The sequence below is a fragment of the Bubalus bubalis genome, chromosome 9, assembly GCF_019923935.1.
Source record: "Bubalus bubalis isolate 160015118507 breed Murrah chromosome 9, NDDB_SH_1, whole genome shotgun sequence".
NCBI lineage: Eukaryota > Metazoa > Chordata > Mammalia > Artiodactyla > Bovidae > Bubalus > Bubalus bubalis.
Window position 1 is genome coordinate 90,747,861 of NC_059165.1, and position 23,576 is coordinate 90,771,436.

Sequence of the window (23,576 nt, forward strand, 5' to 3'; positions counted from 1 at the left end):
CCCCCAAACCAATTCCATTTCTAAATTTTAGCAATGATCAATTAGAAACCTAAATTAAAAGGACTTCCCTGGTGGTCCCGTGGTTAAGACTCCATGCTTCCCCTACAGGAAGTGTGGTTTTGGTCCATGGTCAGGGAACTAAGATCCTGCATGCTGTGCAGTCAAAAGAAAGAAAGGCCTTAACCAATTTTTCGTCCATAAGAAAAAAAAAGGAAAGAAACTTAAAAACACACTCTCATTTAGGTCCCCAAACCTACCCTGTATTGAATGTCGGTTTGGCACCAACATTTTACAATTGTTATTAGCTGACATGGAGACCTGACAAACACTGGGAGGTGGGTTGTGTTAAATCCTCATTTTACAGATGAGGAAGGTGAGGCTCAGACACATGATATGGCCCGCCTGAGGTCAAGAGCAAAGGGTAAGGGCGCCAGACTAGAGCCAGCCATAGCCTAGCGCCATGGCTTTCAATCCATAGGAAGTAAAGGCACCCAAGGCAGAAACAACCAGAGAGTGACAACAGTAATGAAACTCTCCTCTGGTGGGTGAAGGGCTCACAGCTTTGAGGGAGACGCTGTAATGGTGCCCATTTCACAGATGTGGGGAGTGAGGCACGGGGAGAGGCCCGCAGTGCCCGGCTGCCTGGTTCCAAAGCAGGAACACACAGACAGCACTTGAGAAATACCCCCACCTCCTTCGGTAGGCGTCTGAGTGCCAGTCGGGCACCGCTGCCCGCTGAGTCCATATGGGCACTGGTTCTGGAAGAGGGTCTGTGCCCGAGGCCTGGAGCCCGACGGCTGGCTGCCCGGGCTGGGCCCTTCCCAGCAGTGGCCACCCATGCCCAGCCACGCGGCCATTCAAGCAGGACAGGCTGGCTCCAAGGGGCCGCTGGCTGCCCAGCCTGGGAGTTGCCACGGGGCGTGGGGCCCAGCCGGGCACAATCCCCTCGCTGCTGCCCAGCCTTGCCCAGCCGAGCTGGCCACACAGGGGGCTGCTCAGCCAAGCCAAGGAGGGCTGCCTGCACGCGCTTCTGTCGTGGATGGGACGTGGAGGCGGGGTGGGGGGGGCACTCCTGGGCTTTTTACAGCATCCACGGTCTTGGCTGCCAGCAGGTGCTCAGCACACAGTGTGTACAAAGCTGCAGGTTCCATGCCAGGCGGGTGGCACGGGCTCAGTAACTCTTGTGAGCAGTGTCATCATTACTATTATCCCCAGCAACCCTGGGTGAACTGAGGCCCCAGGAGGGGAAGTGACCTCCCCAGGACCATGTGGCCTTGGATGTTCCCAGTGCTGGGATGGGAACTCAGGCACTGAACTGCAGATGCCAAGCAGTTTATGTTGGTCGCGCTGCACGTTTGGATACATGTGCAGAGTATGAATTAAATTAACAAGGGGAGGCTTCCCCGGTGGGCTGTTAGAATTCTGTGCTTCCACTGCCAGGACCATGGGTTTGATCCCTGACCAGGGAACTAAGATCCCCACAAGTTGCTTCCCTGGTTGGGGGGCAGGGATTAAAAAGTAAGTAAAATAAAATGATACACTACTGTAAAAAAAAAAAATTAACAACAAGGGGTGTAGTGCAGGCACTTTTTCGTCATTCTAAGCATCTATTTCCTTGTCTATAAAATGGGTACACTAATAATGCCAGAGAAGTAGCTCTTAATGGTTTAAGGGAAGGTATGAAATGAGAACAACGAAGCGCCATATCTACGGTCATCTCAGGGACTTAAAAATAATAATAATAATGGGATAGATGTTACCATGTATATAGAGCTCAATATGCCCTAAGTGCTTAATATATACTGTTAATATCCCCTTGCCACCTCCTGCCAACCCAGTCGGGCCTGTGAAATGCTTTCACACATTTGAAAGAGAAAACTCTGAGGCTCAGGGCAGGTAAGCAACTTGCCTGAGGTCACACAGCGAACAGCCCTGGGCTTGGAGTGTGGCAGGTGGCAGGGGCCTGATTCTTTCTCCGTCATTTGATGGTGCTTCCGGCCACCTTTGTCCTTGACCTGAGACATAAATGAATAGGGCTCTAGGGGTTCTGTCCATCTGGGCTTGGCCAAGTGCTCCCCTGCCCCCAACCCAGGGTGGAGGGTGGGGGTGGGGACTGCAGAGGGGGCTGGCGTGACTCGCCCTCCATCTAGTTCTCCGGAGCCAATAACGCTGAGCTCAGCGTCTGTCTGCTTCACCCGGCTGCCAAGGAGCCTGATTATTTTTAGATAAGATGGGGGGGCAGGCGCCGGAGTGGGAGGGAGCCCCCAAGTTGGGCAGGGGAGGGGGACATCACAGCTGCGGAAATGTGCCCCTCAGCCCCCTCGCTGGGGACCCTGAATAGCAACCCAAGACCATGGGCTGGGCTCCTGGGACTCTGAAGGCAGAGGAAGATGGGAGTGGGCCTGAGGGGTCAAAGACTCACCTGTCTGGCCCTCAGTTTTCCCATCTGTAAAATGGGCATGAGGGTTCCCACCTCATACAGTGGAGGCAGGATTAAATGAGTTATCCTTACTTGACAGAAGAGGAAACTGAGGCTCAGAGAGCACTTCCCTATGACTGAGCCAGCTCCTGCACTTGGGTTCTCACCTGTGACCCCAGTGACGGAAGACATCCATGACCCTCTGTGGCAGCAGCCAGGGAACACCATGCTCCAGACCATTGTCTCCATGGTGTTGGTCCCAGCTAGTGCTGGGCTGACGCCTCCTCCCTTCGGGATGGGGACCCCTGTGGCAACGTCACCAATTCCCCCTCCCTCTCTTTGCAGATGCAGAGCAGAGTGGCAGTCCTCGGGCAGGGATGGGCTCCGACCAGGAGGACAGCAAGCCCATCACACTGGGTGAGTCTGGAGGTGGCGGGGTGGAGGGCCCGGTTGCATTCCCATCTTTTATTTAGGAGTAATCTTGGGAACACCCTTTGTGGGTTCTGTGTGGTCCTGTGTGAGTACCTGAGTCATTCCTGGAATAGGTGCTGCTGTTGTTCTATTTTGCAGAGGAGGAGACTGAGGCCCAAAGAGGCATATGAACCTTCCAGGGGCATCCAGGGAGCTGGGGTTGGAACCCATGACCCTGAGCTCCAGCATCTGGGCTCAGAGGTGCTCCCCCAACAGTCTCACAGGTGCTCCCCCAACAGTCTCACAGGATGTTCAATGAATAAGTAGGACAAGTCAGTTCTGTGTTGGGGTGGGGGGATAGGAAGCAGGAGAATTTGCCTGCTTCAGGGCTGGGAGCAGACACCTGAAGGACAGAAAGGTTTTGGAAGCTGCAGAGGCCCTGCTTCTACTCTATCCCCTGGCTCCTGTCTGTCACAGTCTTGTCTTCCCTGAAGTGGTCAGAGAGCTCCTGTGAGCACTTGAGTCATGTGTTGCCCCTCCCCCACCCACAGCCCTCAGGGTAAAAGCTCAAGTCCTTCCTGCAGACTAGGAGGCCCTGTACAACCTGCCCCATGCCCTCCATCCCCCACCTCCTCCTTCTCTGCCCCTTGTCACTCTGGTCCAGCCACAGGGGGCCTCCTCACTTCTCGTCCAATATGCCAGGCACCAGCCTGTCCCAGGCCCTTTGCACAGGCTGTACCCTCTGTCTGGACAGCTAACTGCTCTGTCTCTCTCAGATCACCCAAGTCTTAGCTCAAATGCCTCCCTCTCAGAGAGATCTTCTCTGAGCTCCTTAGCTCAAGCCGCCTGGCCACTCTCAATCCCAGCCCTCTGTTTTAGTTCCTTTAGAGGAAGTTAGTGATTGCATATGTATTTGCTTAGCTGCTTAGTGATTGCATATGTGTTTGCTTATCTCACCTGGTGGAACATCCCCTCCTACAAGGCAGAGGTGTTTGTCTTGATCACTGCCCTGTCCTCAGTACCTAGAATAGGACACAGTACACAGCACATGCTCAAAAAACATTGATAGAAAGAAAAAAAAAAGGAGAGGAGGGATAAAGCAGAGAGGAAAAGGGAAGCTAGAGAGATAGTACACCAGGAGAGAGGACAGAGGGGAGATGAAAAGGGAGAGGGGAAGAAACACCCGGTGGATGAGGGCATCCCCCATGGAACATCCGTCACAGGCATGCACAGGGAGGCTGGATGGTTCCAGGAGGTTCACAGGCCCCGGGGCCACATCTCACTGGCCATCTGTGACCTGAGTCCTCCTTGGCCTCCTGTGATCCCCACGTGCCTCCTTCCAAGCCAGATGTTCGAGGCAGGCGGCGGGGGCTGCGGCGTTTGGCCGGGTCCCACGGGGAGCTCCAGCGTCTGGTGGAGGAAGTCACTTCCTCCCCGCCCGCCAGGGAGTCCCCTGGAGATGGAGCTGGGCGAGCGCTGCACAAACAGGAAACCCCTGTGGGGGGAGGGTGGAGGGGCGTGCTGACAGCCGCTGGCCAGCTGGGTCAGCAGGAAATGGCCATGGCCACTTCCCCTGGACACTGGGAGCCACCGCCCTGTCCTCCTCGGGAATGTTGTGGTCCCCAGCCTTCCATCATGGGCCTGGGCAGGCAGTAATTGCTCAATAAATGGTGGACACAAAGCTCGTAAGCAAGGAGGGGGCTTAAGTGATGGACAGCGGGGGAGCCCGCCGCGGCTCGGCGCTCCCTGCGGCTAGTGCTGCCCCCTAGGGGCCTGGACAAGAACTGCTCCCACCACCGCCTCGAAACCGAGAGCTGCCACCTCTACTCTGACAGCTCTCCCGGCTCCTTCAACTCCAGCCCTGTCAGCCTCCAATTCACCAAGTGTATCCCCACCCCAGGGCCTTGGACTTCCCTGATGGTCCAGTGTTCCACGCTCCCACTGCAGGGCACGCGGGTTCGATCCCTGGTCAGGGATTTTCCGTATGCTGGTTGAAAGTGAAAGTCACTCAGTCATGTCCAACTCTTTACGACCCCATGAACTATACAGGCCAGAATACTGGAATGGGTATCCAGTCTCTTCTCCAGGGCATCTTTCCAACCCAGGGATAAAACCTAGGTCTCCCGCATTGCAGGACGATTCTTTACCAGCTGAGCCACTAGGGAAGCCCAAGAATACTGGAGTGGGTAGCCTATCACTTCTCCAGCAGATCTTCCCAACCCAGGAATTGAACCGGATCTCCTGCATTGCAGGTGGATTATTTACCAGCTGAGCTACCAGGGAATCTCCACACGCTGTGCGGTGCATCCAAAAAAAAAAAAAAAAAAAAGCCCTATGTTCCAACCCTAGGGCCTTTACATAAGCCATCTCCACTGCTGGGAACATTGTAGCCCACAGGCAGGTGGCAAAACATTGAGTTTAAGATCATCCTAATCAAGGCAGCCAACTTCTCACAAGGCAGTTTCATTGTGCCAGGGGCTGTCTGGGCACTTCTCAAATTTAAACTCACATTTCTCTTTTCCACCCCTACCCTGATGTCTTGGTTGAATGTCACCCTCCCAGGGAAGCCTTCTCTGAGCCCTTTGTGCAAAATAGGTCTCTTCCCCATCAGGCTCCCCCACCTTGCCTGCCTCACTACCCCCTGACACAGCTCATGTTTAACTTAATGATCTTTAAAAGTTTTTTTAAATTGTGGTACAACACATATAAAATGTATCATTTTAACCATATTAAAGTGCACCGTTCGGTGGTATTAAGTACATTCACCAAACTGTGCACACATCACCTGTCTAGTTCCAGAACATTTGCATTACTCCCAAAGCAACCCCACCTCCATTAGCTACTCCCCTTCCTTAGGTGACCACTCATCCACTCTCAGTGTCTGTGGATCGGCCTGTTCTGGATCTGTCTCCCATCAGTGGAATCACACCTTGTGTGTCCTTCTGTGTCTGCTTCTCTCACTGAGCATCGTGTTCTCAGGGTCCTCTCAGGGTCCGTCCACGTGGTGGCAAGTGTCAGGGCTTCTCTCCTTTTCATGGCTGAGTGATGCTCCCATGTGTGGAGGGACCACATTCTGTCTATCCATTATCACTGATGGACATTTGGGTGTTCTCTGATTTCAGCTACTGTAAATCATGCTGCTATGAACATTCATGTAGAAGGGTTTTTGACTTCCTGCTCTTATGTGGCTTCCTTTGCCCACTCCACAGTGTGGGTCCTGGAGAGCAGTGGCCTCTGTTAGTCTTGTTCCCCATGGTTTCCCCAGTGTCCAGCTCGGAGGCAGATACAGGAAGTGCCTGGGAAACACTTGCTGAGAGAGTGGGTCCTGCCTGTGAGGGCCTCTGGGCAGGACAGGCCTGTTCAAGGGCCAGCTCTCCATGCGGGTCAGGGCTCCTGACCTCTTGGGGCCAGCCTCAGTTTCCAAATCCATGAAATGGGTCTAAACCACCCCATCCTGGTGAGAAGGCTGTCTAAGTGTCCAGACAGCCCCTGGAACAGTGAAACTGCCTTTAACATTAGGCAGGAGTGGGTCTAGGCACACTGGAGATTTTAACTGCTGCCTGTGTACCCTCCATTCAGCCCATGGTTCTGAGCCCCTGCTGTCTTCTAGGTTCTGGTCCAGGAACTGGGGATGCCACAGAGCTCCCAGCCTGGCAGCAGAAAGCTAAAAGACTGCAGTGTTACATGGGGCGATAAGTGAGGCAAAAGGACCGAGCTGGTCCCTCTTGGGTTGTAGCATTCATATCTCACAATTGCCCAAGCTGTCGGGGTGTATGGTCCCCACTTTTGAGACCAAAGAGGTAAAGTGACTTGTCCAGAATCACACACCAAGTGGGCACCCTAGCTGGGATGTGAACCCAGGTCTGGCCTCCACTCGTGTGTGCAGCCTGCCATGCCACAAAGACCCTGGAGGAAGGCTGGGAGGCTGGAGGACAGGAGGCTGGCTGCAGCTGCGCTGAGAAGGATGGAGCAGAGACTCAGGAAAGAAGATCTGCTCCAGCTGCGTTAGGGCAGAGGACTCCTCCTCAGCCTGGAGGGGTTGAAACAGCCATCCTCCCCCTGCGGTCAAGGAGAATGGGGTAGACGGGGGTGCCTCGTCAGGCACCCCAGAGTCTGGGCAGCCCAGAGGTGTCAAGGTCGGGTAACAGACCCGGCTCAACCGGACGCCTGCTGAGCCCCATCCTCTGTCTCTTTTCCAGACACCACCGACTTCCAGGAGAGCTTCGTCACCTCCGGTGTGTTCAGTGTCACTGAGCTCATCCAAGTGTCCCGGAGTAAGTGTCCCCGCCCACCCTCTTCTGGGACTTGCCGGGGAAGGGGGGCAGCTGTCAGGAAGAAGAAGTAGCTTTGGGATGGGGGCTCCCAGGGGGAAAGGGACTCAGGGAGGGAGGAAGAAGGAACCCATATCCCTGCCCCACTCCCCCTTGTCCTCTCCAGCCACCCCTATCACTAAACTAAGGTTCCTAGGAAGGGCAGAATCCAGGCCCTTTCCAGAGTCCAAGGTCAGGCTGACATGCGCTTCCCCAGGAAGGACTCTAGATGCTGGGTGGAGGGCCAAACGAACTTCCGCCCCAACATCCCCCTCTGGGGGCCTCCCTCACTCCATAAGGAGGAGACCCCAGAGGGTCTCCTAATCTGCTTTGCCTCTTGTCCTTTTGCCTTACCTATGGACCTGCTGGGGACCCACCCTCCAGACACCTCCATTTCAAATCCACACCTCAGGGAGCCCTGGTGGCTCAGATGGTAAAGAATCCACCCGCAATGTGGGAGACCTGGGTTCAATCCCTGGGTTGGGAACATCCCCTGGAAAAGGAAACAGCAACCCACTCCAGTATTCTGGCCTGGAGAATCCCATGGACAGAGGAGCCTCATGGGCTATAGTCCATGGGGTTGCAAAGAGTCAGACACAACTGAGTGACTAAGCACAGCACAGCACCCTACCTTAACCCTAACCATCTCCCTCCCTATCCAGATCAGCAGAGCCTGGCCTCAGAATGCTGGGAAGCTTGGCCTCTGGCTCAGGCTATGTCTCTGCCTCACAGTGTGACCTTGGCCTCTCTCAATGGCCTTGTTCTTCTGATACATAGAATTTAGGCCAGTTTCAGCCAAACTAGTGCCAGCCCCCAAAGGGCTCTCCCCACCCCTCCAGGGCAAATCACAGCCCTGGACCTTGTTCCCTCCCTCACCCTCCTCTCTGTCGCCTTCTGCAGCACCTGTGGTGACTGGAACAGGACCCAACTTCTCCCTGGGGGAGCTGCAGGGACACCTGGCATATGACCTAAATCCAGCCAGCACCGGCATGAGAAGAACGCTACCCAGCACATCCTCCAGCGGGTATGTCCCCCGGGCCCCACCTCTGGGCATTCCATAACCCCACCCACCCACCTCCATCCAGCCCCAGCTGGTTCATTCGTTTCCGTTTCCACATTCCACCTGGAAAACTCTTATTTATCCTTAAAAATCCAGGACCCAAGTGACTCTTTTCCCCAGTCCTGACACCCCACACTAGACTCCTGCAGCCTAGAGCCCTACAGGCCCAGCCCTTGAGATAAGAACACAGCCAATGATTCTTGCTGAGATATGTTATGTGATCGTGAGCCAGTCACATTATGTTTGCCTCGGTTTCCTCATGTGTAAAATGGGATCATGATCCTACCAGGTTGTTCTGGGGATTACAGCAGCTCAAGAGATGAGCCAGGTCTTCTGGGCTTTAGTCTCCACTCTGCTAATTTTCTAGCTTGGACCTCAGCCGAGTCCCTGCCTGTCTCTGGTCCCAGGTGTCCCATCCAAGTAACGGGCAGATCGTAACAGGTGTTATCTGAGGGCCGGGGGCAAGTCCGCGTGCAGTCTCGCGATAGCACCCTCCTCGCCCCGCCCCCCGCCAAGGGCCGGAAGTAGCGACGCCCGCTGGGCCCCCTGCGTCTCCGTGGTAACCGCCCTGCTGGCTTCCTCCTTCGCCCTTTAGGAGCAAGCGGCACAAATCCGGCTCGATGGAGGAAGACGTGGACACAAGCCCCGGCGGCGATTACTACACTTCGCCCAGTTCTCCCACGAGTAGCAGCCGCAACTGGACGGAGGACATGGAAGGAGGTGGGCCTGGCGGCGGGAGCTGGCCGGCTTTCCGGTTGGGGTTACCGCGGCTGGGACTACGTATTCCGACAGGCACTGCGCGGGCGCCAGAGAGTCGGGAGTCGGCCTGGAGCCATGGGGCCTCCTGGGGATTGTAGTCGCGCGGGTTGCGTTCGGCTGGACGTAAACTCCGGGTTTGCATTCCCGGAGCTCTTTGGTTCCACTTTGGCCGGCTTTCTTGCCCTCTGCCTGTAAACAGGCTATCTCTGTGAGTTTCTTGCTTTACAGAATTGACTCAGTATAGATTCGATCAGCAGGGTGCTTCTTCTTGGGGTTCCCCATAGACCCTCCAATATAGGGTCGCCGCTAGAGGGTCCTGATACATAGGTTGCCTACTCACGGGGGTCCTTTCTGGAGTTCCTTACCCCCCAACCAAGATTCGCATCTCCACGGGAGCTTGGTATGGGTGATTCCAGTTCCATAGGAGCCCCTCTTCTCTTATAGCATCCTATTCCTGGCAGGTTTTCTTGTTGCTCCTTTGTCTTCCTAGGGTCCTCTCCAGAATGTGTCTCTCATGAGGCCCCTGTTTTGTAGGGTCAGCTGTTTCATAGAGGCTCTTTTCTGTTGAGCGCTGGCTCCTCCGGATTCTTTGTTTACTAACCGTCTCCCCAAGGGCATTCTCCAAAGGCTTCCCTTCTTTGGCGTTTCCATCTCCACCGTCGTTGTCATCTAAAGAATCCCTTTATGGGAATTCCCTAGCGATTCAGTGGTTAGAACTTGGCGCTTTCACTGCAGAGGGCCCTGGTTGGATCCCACAAACCGCGGGGCGCAGCCAGGGGGAAAAAAGAGAGAAGCAGTCTCTTTCACCTTAAGATTCCGCTCTCTAGTGAGCTAGCGCTAGCCATAAAGGAAGTGGTTTGCAGAGTGGCCTGTGGAGAGGACGTCCCTGGCATTCCTCAGATTCTCTTGTCCCCCAGTTTTAGAAGCTTGGCTTTACTCGATGTCTTTTCCCTTATCAAGGGTTCACCCCATCATATAGCCTAGTGGTTATGAACGGTGGACTCTTGAGTCCCCCAACCCTTAGCAGCTTCCTGGTGCCCCCACCTGTCTGTGCCTCAGTTTCTTCATCTGTAAAATGGGGGGTGTTAATGCCTACATTACCCACTCCATAGGGTTGTTGTGGGGATTAAGTAAATTTATGACAACTAATGTTCCTAAAACATGCCTGACACATAATAAGTACCCAATATACCTTTACAATTTATTTTCTTCCCTCCTCCTTTTCCTGTTTCCCTCTTCCCTACTTATGTAGAGCCTGATGTCTTATAGAGATCTGTCTATACAAAGTGCCATACCTATAGGATCCTTGATAAGTAACCTAAGATTACAATTAAAAGGGCAGATTCACTAAAATGGAAAAGAATCTGATATATATATATATGAAATTGAATCATTTTACTGTATACCTGAATCATCATAAATAAACTATTCTTCAGTAAAAAGAAAAGAAGGAAGGAAGAAAAAAAAAGGCAGGTTCAGGCATCAGAGAAACAAGGGTACAAATCCCAGCCCTGCCTTTTGCTCACTGTGTAGGCTGTGTACCCTTGGACAGGTGACTTAACTTCTCTGAGCCTCAGTTGCCTCATCTCCAAAGTGGGAAGATGAGAACGATCATTCTTTTGGAGAGTTGGAAGGAGGACATGGTGGAATGTGAGTAAAGCAACCATCTGGCATGTGATAAGTGACCAGGAAACAGGAGGGTTTCTCGGTGTGCACGTCCTTATAAAATTCCCATCTCTTTGAATCAGTCTGTAACACAGCTGGTTGTGACATCTGAGGTCCCAAGGGTCCTCCCTCTTCCTCACTGTGGACTCCCAGAGCAGGTACCTAATGCTGGGGGGGACCTCTCTCTATTAGGCTCTAATTTATGAATCAGAGTGTCTCTATGGTTCTGTCTCTTTGAGTTCCCTCTCTCTCTCAAGTTTGTCTCTATAAAGACCTGCATTTAATAAGCTTTAGGTCTGATTGCAGATAATAGAAAACTCAAAAGGAAGTACATTTCTCTCTCAAATAGATGTCCAGCCATCAGCAGCCCTGGGCAAGTGTGATGTGAGGGTTTTAGTCTCCTGCATTATGCAGCACTGAATATGGTTTTTATTCCTACGTTGTGGTCCAGAGTAACTGCTGGAGCTCCAACCATCATGTATCATATCCAGCCATCAGGAAAGAAGGGTCAAGTATGGGCATGTCCTCCCCCTTTAAACATAATTCTCAGAAGACTCACTTAGTTCTTCTGCTTGTCTCTGAGCCCCTGAGTTAGTCCTAAGGCCATAGTTGGCTGTGTGATGGATGCTGGGAAATGTAGTTTTACTTGGGGCAGTCGTGTGCCATCTCAAATTAATGGTTCTGGTACTAAGAAAGAAGGATAAAGTAGATATTGGGAGACAGTGAACTTCTGCCCTGTCATTTCCTGATTGGAAACTCAAAAGCACTTCTCATTAACTCTGTAATTGAAGAGATTGTCTACATATAAAGTGTATACTATTTAGAGCTGAAAGACAGCCTGTGCTGGGGTAGCCATAGCAGTCCTGAGAGGAAAAATTATAGCCTTCAGTCTATTGATTAAAAAAAGAGAAAGGCTGGAAATAAAGAGCCCAGCTTTCAATACAGGATGCTCAAAAAAGAAAAACAGCATTTTAAAAGGAAGGGAGTACTGGAGAGAGTCACTAAGGCTGGATCTGACCTTCCTGCCCTGAGAATGACATGGCCGTGACAGGGGAGGACAAGAAGGAAGCCTGTATCAGCTTCTGGTGTGTGATAGGGAATCACAGAGCCAGAAGGGGATGTCAGAGGGGGTCAGTCCCCCTGGAGCTCCCATTGGTTGCCTCAGATAATGACAAACTTGCTTCCTTCTGTGGGTATCTCAGTGGGCATCACACACAAACACAAACACACAAATCTCTAGTGTGTGCCTGTCCCTGCTTTCCTGGTGCTCACAGTCTGTTGACGAGATGGATTCTGTCTTTTCCTCCCTCCTCCTCCTCCCCCTTCCTCTCCTTCCCTTCTTACACCGCCTTCTCCTCTTTCTCCTCCTCCTGACTTCCTCCAGCTTCCTGTCTAGACAGCCCCCAATTAGCTGTTCATTAAGGGGGTTAAGCTGATTAGAGCAGTCTCTCCCTTCCTCCGCTGTGGCCTCCATGGGCAGCAGGCAGCGCTCAGCTAACTCCCCAACCCCAGCCTCCACACTCCAGTGCCTTAGAAGAGCAAAGGCCTATTGCGGGAGCAGCGGGGGGATCCAGCCCCTCCAGGACAAGACCACCCCGCCCAGTCTAGGCAAGACCCCCTGCCTAGGCAAGACCCCCCTCTCCACCCAGGCAAGACCCCTGCAGCCACATCTCTCAGGCCTTCTATACCAGCTTCCAGGCCTTTGCACATTCCATGCCCAGGCCAGGAATGCCAAGAGTGCCTATTCACGTGGCCACCTCCTCCCCGAGGCCTTCCCCGATTACTCAGCCAAGCCTGGCAAAGAGGGGATCCCAGAGTGCTCTGCTCTCGCTGCTTCTGTGGCCCTTCGCCAGGGGACATAGGCCCTTCACAGGCAGTTATTCCATTGTGGGGAGGGGGGGTTGGCTTACCTCATCCCTTTTTTAACTTTGCAGTGGGGTGGGGGGGGCAGGCAGGTGGGGGTGGCAGAGCATTGCCTGTGGTTATGGATTGGGTTTGAGTCCCAGCTCCACCACTTAGTGGCTCCTCAGGGTCTCACAGAGGGTCCTCACCCAGGTCATCTGTGCCCCCAAGGGACACTGGGTGATGTCTGGGACATCTCTGGTCATCATGACTGGGGGTGCTCCTGGCTTTGAGTGGGTGGGGCCAAAGAGGCTGCTCCACACCCCATAGAGCCCAGGATGGTTCCACAGAGGGTGACTGGCTGAGATCAGCAGTGCTGGGGAGAGCATCCCACATAGTAAGTGCCCACTGAGTGGTGGCGGTTCCTACCAGAACTGTGCTCTGTCTGCCCACCTATCCACTCTGCACACCCTCTGCCCATGCTGTGTTGTGGGCCCTGGAGACTAGAAGGCTCCACCACGGTGGGCTGCAGGGGTATGGGCTAGTTTGTGGGTCTCAGATGGGGGAGGTACAGGCCTACCTGTTAGATGAAGAGTGTGTGCTTAAATGGGGGACAGACAGGCATGTGTGACAAGCAAGTGGAAAGATGCTGAGGGGAGTGGGGCACCTACTCTCACCTGTCTCTAGTTAGGTGTGTATCTTCCACTGGCGGCACAGGGATGCTCAAGGAGGACGTATATGTATGTGTATTGAACAGAAAGCTGGCCAAGGGCACACCTGCTAAGTGGAGAGATGCTTACTTTAATGGGGCGCCTAGGGTCCTCACCCAGGTGAGGCACCATGTTGACTGCCACGGTTGCGCCTGTGGGGCTGTTCCTGGTGTGTTTGTTGGACGAACTAGAGATGTTCAGATGCAGGAGCATCATATGGGGTGTGCGGTACATGAGGGTGACTCTTTCTTGCAATGCGGGTGCCTCCCTGCCCCCACCCCACGCCCTGGCTCCTTCAAGCCCTGGAAACTCTAGAAAGGCCTTGCAGAGGTGTGGCTGGGGGTGGGTCTGCGCCGGGCTATTTCCATGCAGGACAGGCTGTTGTAGGAGATCCTAGGTGAGCGTCTCACAGCCCTAACCTCATTCTTGCCACAGCCATGCCCCAGCCGGGTGCCCACTGTGCATGCAAACATGCGCGCGTGCACACACACACCCTCCATGGCTGCAGGGACACACACACACCCTGCCCTGGGTCCTGCCAACTCTTCCTATCCCTGGGAAAGCCCAGACCTGCTCCCAAGCCCAGCTTGGCTGCCTGGTCCCTCTGGACCGCCAGCCCCATCCCAGGACATGCCACCAATCCCCGCCCCCCCCCCCCCCGACACACACACACAGCAGGTGCACACCCAGAGCCATCAAGGGCAGGGGTCTGGCCTGAATGCCTTTAATGGGCCTGACACTTGGATCGGGCTCACGCCCCGCCCCCACCCCCGGCGGTGCCAGTGCAGCAACCAGAAGCGCCGTCTGAGGAGATGCCTCAGGGAAGAGGGTGCACCAGGTGTCCCAGATGGGACAGCGCTAGGACACATGCAGGCGTCCGCTCACAGAACGATGGGCAGGAGACCACAGAAACAGGGCCCACTTACTTTATCCCATTGTTTCATTCACTGAGGCTGAGCTGGAGACCTTCTGGGTTCCCCCAGGGCATTCAGGGTAGGTAGTGAGACCCCCATCTGCAGAGGAATGGAAGCAGGTGATTCCAGTGCATGGGTTTGTGCTGGATCCTGCTCTGACGACTTTACCTGTCGTATCTCATTTAATAGCCACTATGACCCCACAGGGAAGGTTCTGCACCCCCAGGAAGGATGCCGGGGGCACAAGCACAGAGCCACTCGGACTTTGGGCCAGACCTTCCCCTCTGCCCACCCTGCTGCCTTCTCCAGGACTCTGGCGTTCCCCAGGGGGTGAGGGCAGCCCTGAGCTCACCCACGTCTGGAAGAAGAGAATATGCGGGCCAGGCTCTGTCATCCAGGGGCCCATGGGGCATTAGACCCCTCATCCCCGTGGGCCACATGACCCTGGGTGGCCCCCTGCCCTGCTCTGAACCTCAGTTTGCCCTCTCTGCAATGGGTTCCCATCCTCTCGCCCACAAGTGGCTGGTGGAAGGATGAGCAGAGGCTCCACGGGGAGGCCCAAGGGTCCTAGGAGTGGAGAGACCCTGCCTGCAGGCCCTTGACTGTCTGGCTCTCCTCACAGGCATCTCATCCCCAGTGAAGAAAACAGAGATGGACAAGTCTCCTTTCAACAGCCCATCTCCCCAGGACTCACCTCGCCTCTCCAGCTTCACCCAGCACCACCGGCCCGTCATCGCCGTGCACAGTGGTGAGCACTGCGGGCCCCGGGAGCGGAGGGGTGGCTGGGCCTTCTCAACAGGCCCCTCGCAGCCAGGGAAGTCCCACCAGTTGTCTGACCACAAGTCCTATTGCTGTAGCCTCCCATCCAGGCAAGAAAGCCTGCAGGTGCTGTGGCAGAGAGCACCCAGGCCTGACTCTTTGGAGGCCTCAGTTTCCCCTTTTGTACCAAGAGGTGCAGCCGGGGGCTCACCTCCCAACCTGATCCCCATATAGTATGACATATGACCTGTCATGGGTCACATCTGTCCAAGTGACCCATGGACAGATCCTGGGGTTGGACCGCCACAAAAAGAGGCAGACACACGGGACACACGGTGTGTCACACACGGACTTCCCTGGCGGTCCAGCGGTTACGACTCTGTGCTTCCACTGCAGAGGGCATGTGTTGATCCCTAGTTGGGGAACTAAAATCCCACATGCTTGGTGTGGCAAAAAGAGTAAAAAAAATTTTTTTTTAAGTTTAAAAAAAAGAAGGCCACACAGGAATATGGGCGCTCCTGGCCACCCACATGGGCAGCATCACACTCAGAGCAGCAGAGACAGGACTCTAGCCACCATGGGGCTTGAGCTAAGCCAGTCACCCGTCCATCAGGGCTCCTAAATGTCCCCCACCCAAGGCCGTCTGTAGAACCAAATGAGTTAAATCTATTAAACAGGAACCTGAATGTCATCTGTTGTCCCTTGGTTGTGATAATAATGATTTCGTGCCATACAAAGGCAGATATGTATACAGGACAGAGGCAAAAGTCAAGATAGCACAGCAATTTAGACTGGGACCCAGCAAAGCAGGGCCCCCAACTGCCACCTATTCTTGTAAATAAAGTTTTATTGGCACAGGGCCACACCCATCCGTGTACACATCATCTGTGGCAGCTTTCAGGTGACAAGGGCAGAGTTGAGTAGCCCTATCAGAAGCCCTATGGCCTGGAAAGCCAAAAATATTTACTGTCTGGCCAGAGAGAGAGAGAATAAAGGAGAGTGACCACTAATAGATACAGGGCTTCTTTTGTGGGGAAAGAAGATGTTCTGGAATTAAAAGTGTCACTGAATTATTTAGAACAAGAAAAAAAAAAAAGCAAATGCCACACTGGACTGTTACTGAGCAATGAAAAGGGGTGAAGCCCTGACACTTGCTACCAGTTGGACGGACCCTGTGGACACGATGCTCAGTGAGAGAGGCAGGCACAGGACACACAGGGTGTGACTCCACTGACGGGACACGTGCGGGGCAGGCCGATCCGCAGACACGGAGACTGGGTTCCTGGTGGTCAGGCTGGGGAGGGAATAGGAGTGTTGCTAATGGGAACAGGGCTTCTTTTGGTGGATATGAGAATATTCTAAAAGATTATAGTGATGGTTGCACAGCTCCGTGAAGGCGCTAAGAAAGAAAGTGAATGTACACTTTAACAGGGTGTATTTTATAGTATGCAAATGATATCTCAATTTTTTAAAAAAATGGGCCCACCTTCCATTTATGGAAAGAGCTAGCTGAGCCCTGGGTCAAGGTGCGGGCTGTGGGGCCAGTCAGTGTGGGCTCAGACCCCCGGGTCTGCCACCTGCCTGCTGTGTGGCTAGAACAGGGGACGGTCCCTCTGAGAGTCACAGTCGTCCTCTGTTTAACAAAAGGGCCGGTGGAATTTCCTGGTGGTCCAGTGGTTCGGACTCCACACTTTCACTGCCGAGGCCTGGGCTCAATCCCTGGTCAGGGAACTAAGATCCCATTAGCTACGCAGCATGGCAAAATAACAATAGTAAATTTTAAAAAATGAATAAAAATTGTAAAAGGGGTGGTTCCAGGCCCCCATGCGCTCATGGTGGAGATGTAGGCGTAACCCACTTGCATAAACATGGTGACTCTGAGACAGGGCAGCCCAGTGGGAGCCCCTGATGACCACTGCCCACCCCGCAATCTCTACAGGGATCGCCCGAAGCCCTCACCCGTCCTCAGCCCTGCACTTCCCCACCACCTCCATCCTGCCCCAGACGGCCTCTACCTACTTCCCGCACACGGCCATCCGCTACCCGCCTCACCTCAACCCCCAGGACCCGCTCAAAGATCTCGTCTCGCTGGCCTGTGACCCAGCCAGTCAGCAGCCTGGACCGGTGAGTGTGGGGCGGTGCGACCACCCCAGGGACCCCTGGGCATCGTTTATGAGTGTCAGGCGGCCCTTCCTCCAACTGGGCAGCTTCTGTTTTGCAAACACCTGGGTCCGCAGCTCCTGGAGTCAGACCAGTGGGAACTTAAGTCTGTTTCAAATGTCGGAGTGGATGACCCCGAAATCAGACATGATTACTGCTGAGCTCAGGCTGGCTTTGGCCAAACGTCCACCAAAGCTTTGATGTTCGGAGGCTTTTGGACCTGGGGACTGTGGGCGAGGTGATGGATGAAGGGGTACTTGTGGCAAACGCGGGGAGATGTGTCCAGGCCGCCCATGCGGTCTGGTGGTGCTGATCCTGATTAGGAGAAAGTGGGCGTGAAGTGGCTTGAGGAGGTGGCGATGATACAGCCATCCCAGGATGCTGGAGGCCTGCGGGGCCAGGCGAGCCCCGGGTACCCACCAAACTCGTCCCGGCCAGGCCCATCCACAGCCCCAGGGTGGACAGCAGCCCGAGGCGGAGGGGGCACCCGCCGCCTTAACCACCTGTCTCTCTGTTCCCCCCAGTTAAATGGAAGTGGCCAGCTCAAAATGTCCAGTCACTGCCTTTCTGCTCAGATGCTGGCACCCCCGCCCCCCGGGCTGCCGCGGCTGGCGCTCCCCCCTGCCACCAAACCCACCTCCGAGGGAGGAAGCTCGTCGCCGACCTCGCCCTGTAAGCACCCAGGAAGGCGTCCCCCAGGGGCCCCTCCCCTCCCCGGCCCCGCTGCTGGGGTTGGGGGCTTAGGCCCACCCGGTGCGTGCCGGCGAGTTTGGTGGGTCCCCAGACGGAGGCCTGGTCCACGCAGGGCCAAGGCAGCCTGAGGAGATGGTTGGGGGCGAGTCTGGGGTCTGCCTCCGCTGGCTGAGTGGCCTGGGGCCCGCCGTGTGCCACCCCACCCCCACTCCCATACCCAGGCTCCAAACCCTCCTCTGTACAACAAGCAGTAAGGGAAGATCTCAAACTGGAGGCGGGAGGGCCAGACCCGGCCCCCAGGTGCCTTCTGTCTGTGAAAAAGGGGACTCTGTTATGATGGTTGCTGTTTTAAAGTCAGGACATTTCACGTAAAATTTCCAGATTTCCCCTGGATTGTCAGGGAAAACTGGCCACAGCGGGCTCTGTTCCTAGCTGCCAGACTGGGCCACACCTTCAGGCGGGACAGTCCCCGCTTGCCCATCTGTCCCCAGGAGGCCAGGGGTGGCTGCCCTGCCTTCTAAAACTTTCTGCCCTCTAGATGTAGGTCTAGGTGGTAGCCTAGTGGGAGGCCCTGTCTGGGTCTCCTAACCTTCCCGAGCTTTCCACTTTCGGGATGTGGCTGGAGAGATTACAGCTCACCAGCCCCCAGTGGACGCCCCTACCCTGGTCCAGGTATCCCCATCAGCCATGGCTCTGCCCCCAGCCTCTCCCTGAACCCCATCTTTTTTAATGTCTCTCTCTCTCCCTCACTCCCCAAATGAGCTTTCTCACCCCCAGCAGGAGGGGCCAGCCCTCCCTCTGGGCCCTGTTGGCCCCCCTCCCCACACACAGCACCCCCACCCCTAGTGTTTCTTCCCCAGTATCCACTGCCTCCCAAGACCCGGGGGCAGCCTCACATGTAGACATCTTTCACCAAACACCAAGACGCAGCACTGGAACACTGGGCTCCAATCCCACCCCTGAAGCTCCTTCCCTGTGTGACCTTGGGCAACTGTCCTCCCCTCTCTGAGCCTCAGTTTTCTCAGCCGCAAAATGGGACAGTCACCAGGGGCGGTGCAGAGCGAGTCAGTGAAACAGATCAGGGAGAACACTTAGCAGGAGGCAGGCGCAGGGCACAGAGTTGGCATGGGGGGCTGGTCATCACCTTCTCGCCCTACTTCCTCATCTGTGAATGGGCAGAAGAGTTTTGTCTGCTGTGTTGAGGCCACTGAGTTAACCCTGGAATGCTGCCCACTGCGTGGTATACAGTAGACACTTAATAGACGGGGAGTGAACGTGGATTTCTTCTCTTTTGCCTTGTACCAACTTCTCTACTGCAGGTCCAGCCTGCTTTCCCCTCGCAAGCTCCCCAAGCCTCACTGCCTTCCACTTACCTTGCTCCAGTGGAGACCACATGGGGACACTCCCGCCACCCCCTTCCCCGCACCCCAGCCTGGATTTCGAATCATTGCCTCACCCACAAAGCGTGATCAGTGAGATTAAAATATAAAGATGCTGCGTGTGTGCACCCAGCCTTCCCCGAGCCCTCTCCAGGCGGGAAATTAATAAATAAAATGCCCTCAATAATTCATGGCACCCCGCACGGCGGGAGGCAGGCCACGGGAGCAGGATGGACCAGGCACTGGAACTCTGAATAATTCACAGGCGGTTTCTGGATTATGAATCTTTCATCCCGCACCTTCCCTCCTGGCAGACACCTGCCTGCGCGACCCCTGGGGCCTGAGCCTGTGGGCTTTTCGGGGTGCCCGGACCGTCCGGGGGAGGGCGGCCAGCTCAGAGGTGCCAGGTGCTGGGCGCGCAGGCCTGGCTGTCTGACCCTGAGCAGCGGCCACCCTCTCTGGTGCTCCCGCGCCGCCCCCGCGCTAACGGGCTCTCGGTCTCTCTCCTCCTCGCAGCCTACTCTACGCCCGGCACGTCCCCTGCAAACCGTTCCTTTGTGGGATTAGGACCAAGGGATCCAGCGGGCATTTATCAGGCACAGGTAGGGGCCAAGAGGCCGGCTGGCGGGGGGGTGGGAGGGGCAGGGCAGAGGGGCCGGCCGGGCGTGCAGGGAGCCTTCCCCCAGCTGTACCCCTGGCATGGCAGCTGTTGAGCGTGGCTGGAGGACCCACCTGCCAGGTCCTTCCAGGGCCTTGAGCCCATAGCGGGGGATGTGGTAAAGCCCCAAATCCCGCCAGGGGATGTGGGGCTGGGCTTGTCACTGCCCCAGTCCTATTTGTACAGATGGGAAGACTGAGGCTCACAGAGGAGAGGGGCTTTGCCCAGGATCACATACTGCATCAGCCCAAGCTTTCAGACCCCCAACCTTCATCCCCTCCCACGCCGGCCAGAGGGAGGCAAGGGGTGGCAAGGGATCCCAGGATGCCAGAGGAAGCTGGGGAAACCAAGGCAGCCCACGGCAGGGGGGTGGGGCCTCCTGGTAGAGCATGCAGGCCCCCACCCCAGGCTCCAGCCCGCGAGGTGGGAGGGAGACAGCAGAGGTGGGGTTGGCATCACTGCCACTGAGTGTGCACCAGGTTGGGGGGACCAAGGCTGGCTGAGGACAAGACAAGGAGGCTCAGAGAGGAGGAGTGAGTTGCCTGAGGCTGCACAGCACTGCGGGGCCAAGCCTCAATGTGTCTGGAACTGAGACCCGTGGCTCCCAGCATCTCTCGAGGCAGGAGGTGGCCTCAGCCCCTCCCTGTGTGTCCCCAACTCCCACCTTTGGTCTGGCATCTGTATCCGTGTCGTGTGCAGGCCAGGAAGGTGCTGGCAGCTGGTGTTCGATGGTGGTGGCTGTACCCCTGAGCCCTGCTCCCTGGTTGGTGCATGTTGAGGAGGGGATCACGGGATGTAAAACAGCTGCTGCAGCCCCTCTGAGTCCCAGATGCACAGAGAAACGTCCTGGGGCTCCCCAGTAACCATAGAGCATGGGGATTTGCAGGGTCCCCAGGGGTCACGTTTGGATCCTCAAGCCACCATGAGAGAGTGATCTCTTGCAACAGAGTCCATGGCCAGGGGGCAGGGGTGAGGGCGAGGTGGACAGGTAGCCACGTCCCCCTTCTCCGCTGAGATCAGAATTGGCCACTCTGGGGAGGCCCAAGGAACCTTCCGCCACAGCCTGGCCCCCTGGGGACCATTTGACCTGCCCCGGCTGCTGCTGGCAGCTCAGGAGGTCCAGAGTTGGGGGGACCTGGCAGTCCCCCTCCCTCCCTTCACAGACTTTAGCTGGGGGTCCTGGGATCAGGAGATGAGGGCTTGTGCCCAGCTCTCCTTCACCCACTCTGAACCTCAGTCTCTTCTTCCAGCCTTGGGTACCTCCTGGGGAGTCCTTGAAGGTTCTGGAGCATCAGGGTACCAGTTTGATCCAAAAAGGGCATGGAAAGGCCAGGGCCACCCCTCGCATACCCAAAACATTAAGTGTCCCACCTCACTGAGCCCTGGCCAGGATCCAGACAGAGGGATTGCTTGGTCAGGGTCACCCACTGAGCTGGCGCAGCCCCAGGCCACCCCCCTTTCAATTGGGTTTTGAGTTCTATCCCAGTGTGGACACCCCTGCCCCCAGAGTGCTCAGGGAGCCAGAATCTTCCTCTTCCACTCTCACCTGACAGCCCTCCCCACTGGAGGCTGGGCATGTCCTAATTGCTTCCGAAACCAAAGCTAATAAAAGCAACGGGCGGGTGTGGGCTGCCCTCTTCACCCTGCCCCGGTCTCCCCCATCCATGGTGTCACCTCCCCTATCATCAGCCTCTGCATGGGGGGAGAGGGGACCACCCCAAGTGGACGGCCTGGGAAGGGAGGGAAATCAAGGCAGGCAGGTAGGGGGAACCTTTGTTTCTCTGTGCCTATGGTCACCCCCTGCTTGGTGAGCAGGCCCTGCCAGGGGACCAGAGAGGGTGGGACTGGGACTGTGGAGGACCCTGGGGGAGGGGGCATCTGGGCCCCTGCCTGGGAGGGGAGAGGTTGGAGCCTGGCGTCTGACAGAGGATAAGGATGTCCAGGCAGGGGGCTCAGCGCTGCCAAGGGCTGGAAATAATGGGGAAGCAGCCTGAGCATAGCTGGCAGACCTGAAACGTGGGCTTGGCCTGGGGGCCCAGGGGAGCCATGGAAGAGGTTAGAGGGAGGCGGGGTCTGCACAGCCAGGGCTGGCAGCCAGAAAGAACTTTGTGGGGCTGGTGTCAGGGGGCAGCAAAGGTGTTGGATGGAGGACCCTGCCAGAATTGTGTAGGCAGGACCTTGGGTCCCTGGACCTTTAAGGGGTCCCCCAACCCTGGCAGACCCCAAAGGGAGGGAAGGGGAGGAAGGAACCGCGAGACCCATTCCCCCCTCTCGGAGCCCCTGTGCTAAAGGCTCAGAGCGGAGAGGCCTCCTCTTTGGCGCAGTCAGCACTTCCTCCGCCTTCCTTGTTCCTGGCGGGTTGGCTCTCCTCTGCACGCGGCCCCCCACCTCCGCCCCACCTCCCAGCCTGCATTGGCTTCTCCCCTTCCCACTTCCATCTCCTGCCCTCACCCTCATCATTGCCTGGCCCCCTGATCAATATTCTCTGACCCCAATCAGCGCCCGTCCTCTAATCAATGGCAATTGATCTCTCCCTGATCAATTGCCTACCTTCTTCATCTCCCCACCCCCATCTCTCACCATCCTACCCCTCCCCCGCAGCCCTGAGCCAGCCATCACTTTGTCCTCCAGAGTAGGGTTCTGTGGGGTCTGACACCTCCCCCGCTTCCCTGTGTGAAGGGGTGGGTCCGCCTGGCCTAGCATTTTCCCCCAATCCTTCTCTGCCCATCACACCTGGTCAGCAGATGAGCAGAGGGCCTGAGTGGTTAAGCCGTGTGCCCAGAGCCACACTGAGGGCTCCAGCCAGGCCAGGGGGTGACAGAGCCCAGACCTCACTGTTGGCACCATGCGGCCTCAGTCTCCCCCTCAGCTGATGGGAGAGGATGTTGAGTTGAGGGTGCCTTCCCCCCTCCCACCATTACGGGGGCCAGAGTCGGGAGGGCAGAGAGCTTAGGAGGGGAGGAGGCAGGGAGGAAGGGCCTGGGGAGGCCGGCCACCACAGGGGAGGGTCACGCCCAGAATCTGTCTGGTTGCCAACGGAAACCAGACATGAGGTAATGGCCAAGATGAACTTGAACTTGGCTGGAGGTGGGGGGCTGGGAGCCACGGCGCCAGTTCGATGGAATGGCCCAGCGGCTACAGGCGGCCTGGTGGGATTGATCGCCCGGTTGGAGGGAGTGTGACTAGTTTACAGCAGGGGTGGGGGCACAGCGCTGCTGTGACCTCAGTGGGATGGGGCAGGGGGGTCCCTACCCCAGTCCCACTCCCCAGGTGGATTGGATGTATTTCCAGGGGAAGGGTCTGTACAGCAGCTTCCCTGTGGGGACCCAGGCCAGAGCTGTCCCTATAGACCTGACTGCCTGACCCCAAGCCTCGGTCTTCTCCTCTGTAAAGTGGAAGTCATGACCCCCTCAATGGCCAGGCTAAGGGGTCAGCCCCAGGCAGGGGGACAAGCAAGTAGCTTCTCAGGCCCTAGTTCAAATTCTGTCTTCTTCCCTCAAACGCTGGTGGACTTAGGCAAGTTACTTTACCTCTCTGAGCCCCTGTCTTCTTCACTGCAAAACGGGGTCGGGGGGCAGTAGTCCCTCTTTCATGAGGGTTCTAGGGGAACCATTAAATGCAAAAATGTTAAAAGTAAAAAAGAAACAAACAACCCAGGTCACAGTGCCTGAACATGGTGCCTGTCTGTAAAGATTCACCAGTGGCCCTCCTCTGACAAGGGGGAGTATCCCCTCCTGCATTTTATACTCAGGGTTGGAGGTGGGGTTGCCAGATTTAGCAAACAAAGCTACAGAGTTCAGGTAGATTGCAGTTCCAGATAAAGAATTTAAAAAGAAA

The 23,576-nt window shown here is 56.0% G+C and overlaps 1 protein-coding gene across 4 annotated transcripts in view; it reads left to right on the forward strand.

The window, feature by feature from the left end:
• NFIC (nuclear factor I C) overlaps nt 1-23,576 on the forward strand; it is a 63,579-nt gene that overhangs the window by 37,061 nt on the left and 2,942 nt on the right. The window contains exons 3-10 of one of the 4 annotated variants that reach the window (XM_025293164.3): nt 2,765-2,836; nt 7,030-7,104; nt 8,041-8,164; nt 8,796-8,920; nt 14,713-14,838; nt 16,789-16,973; nt 17,534-17,681; nt 19,598-19,683. In XM_025293164.3, coding sequence (XP_025148949.1) covers nt 2,765-2,836; nt 7,030-7,104; nt 8,041-8,164; nt 8,796-8,920; nt 14,713-14,838; nt 16,789-16,973; nt 17,534-17,681; nt 19,598-19,683 — 941 coding nt within the window. The remainder of the gene's footprint in view (nt 1-2,764; nt 2,837-7,029; nt 7,105-8,040; nt 8,165-8,795; nt 8,921-14,712; nt 14,839-16,788; nt 16,974-17,533; nt 17,682-19,597; nt 19,684-23,576) is intronic. The other 3 variants (XM_044947920.2, XM_025293165.3, XM_025293166.3) reach the window with 3 other exon arrangements.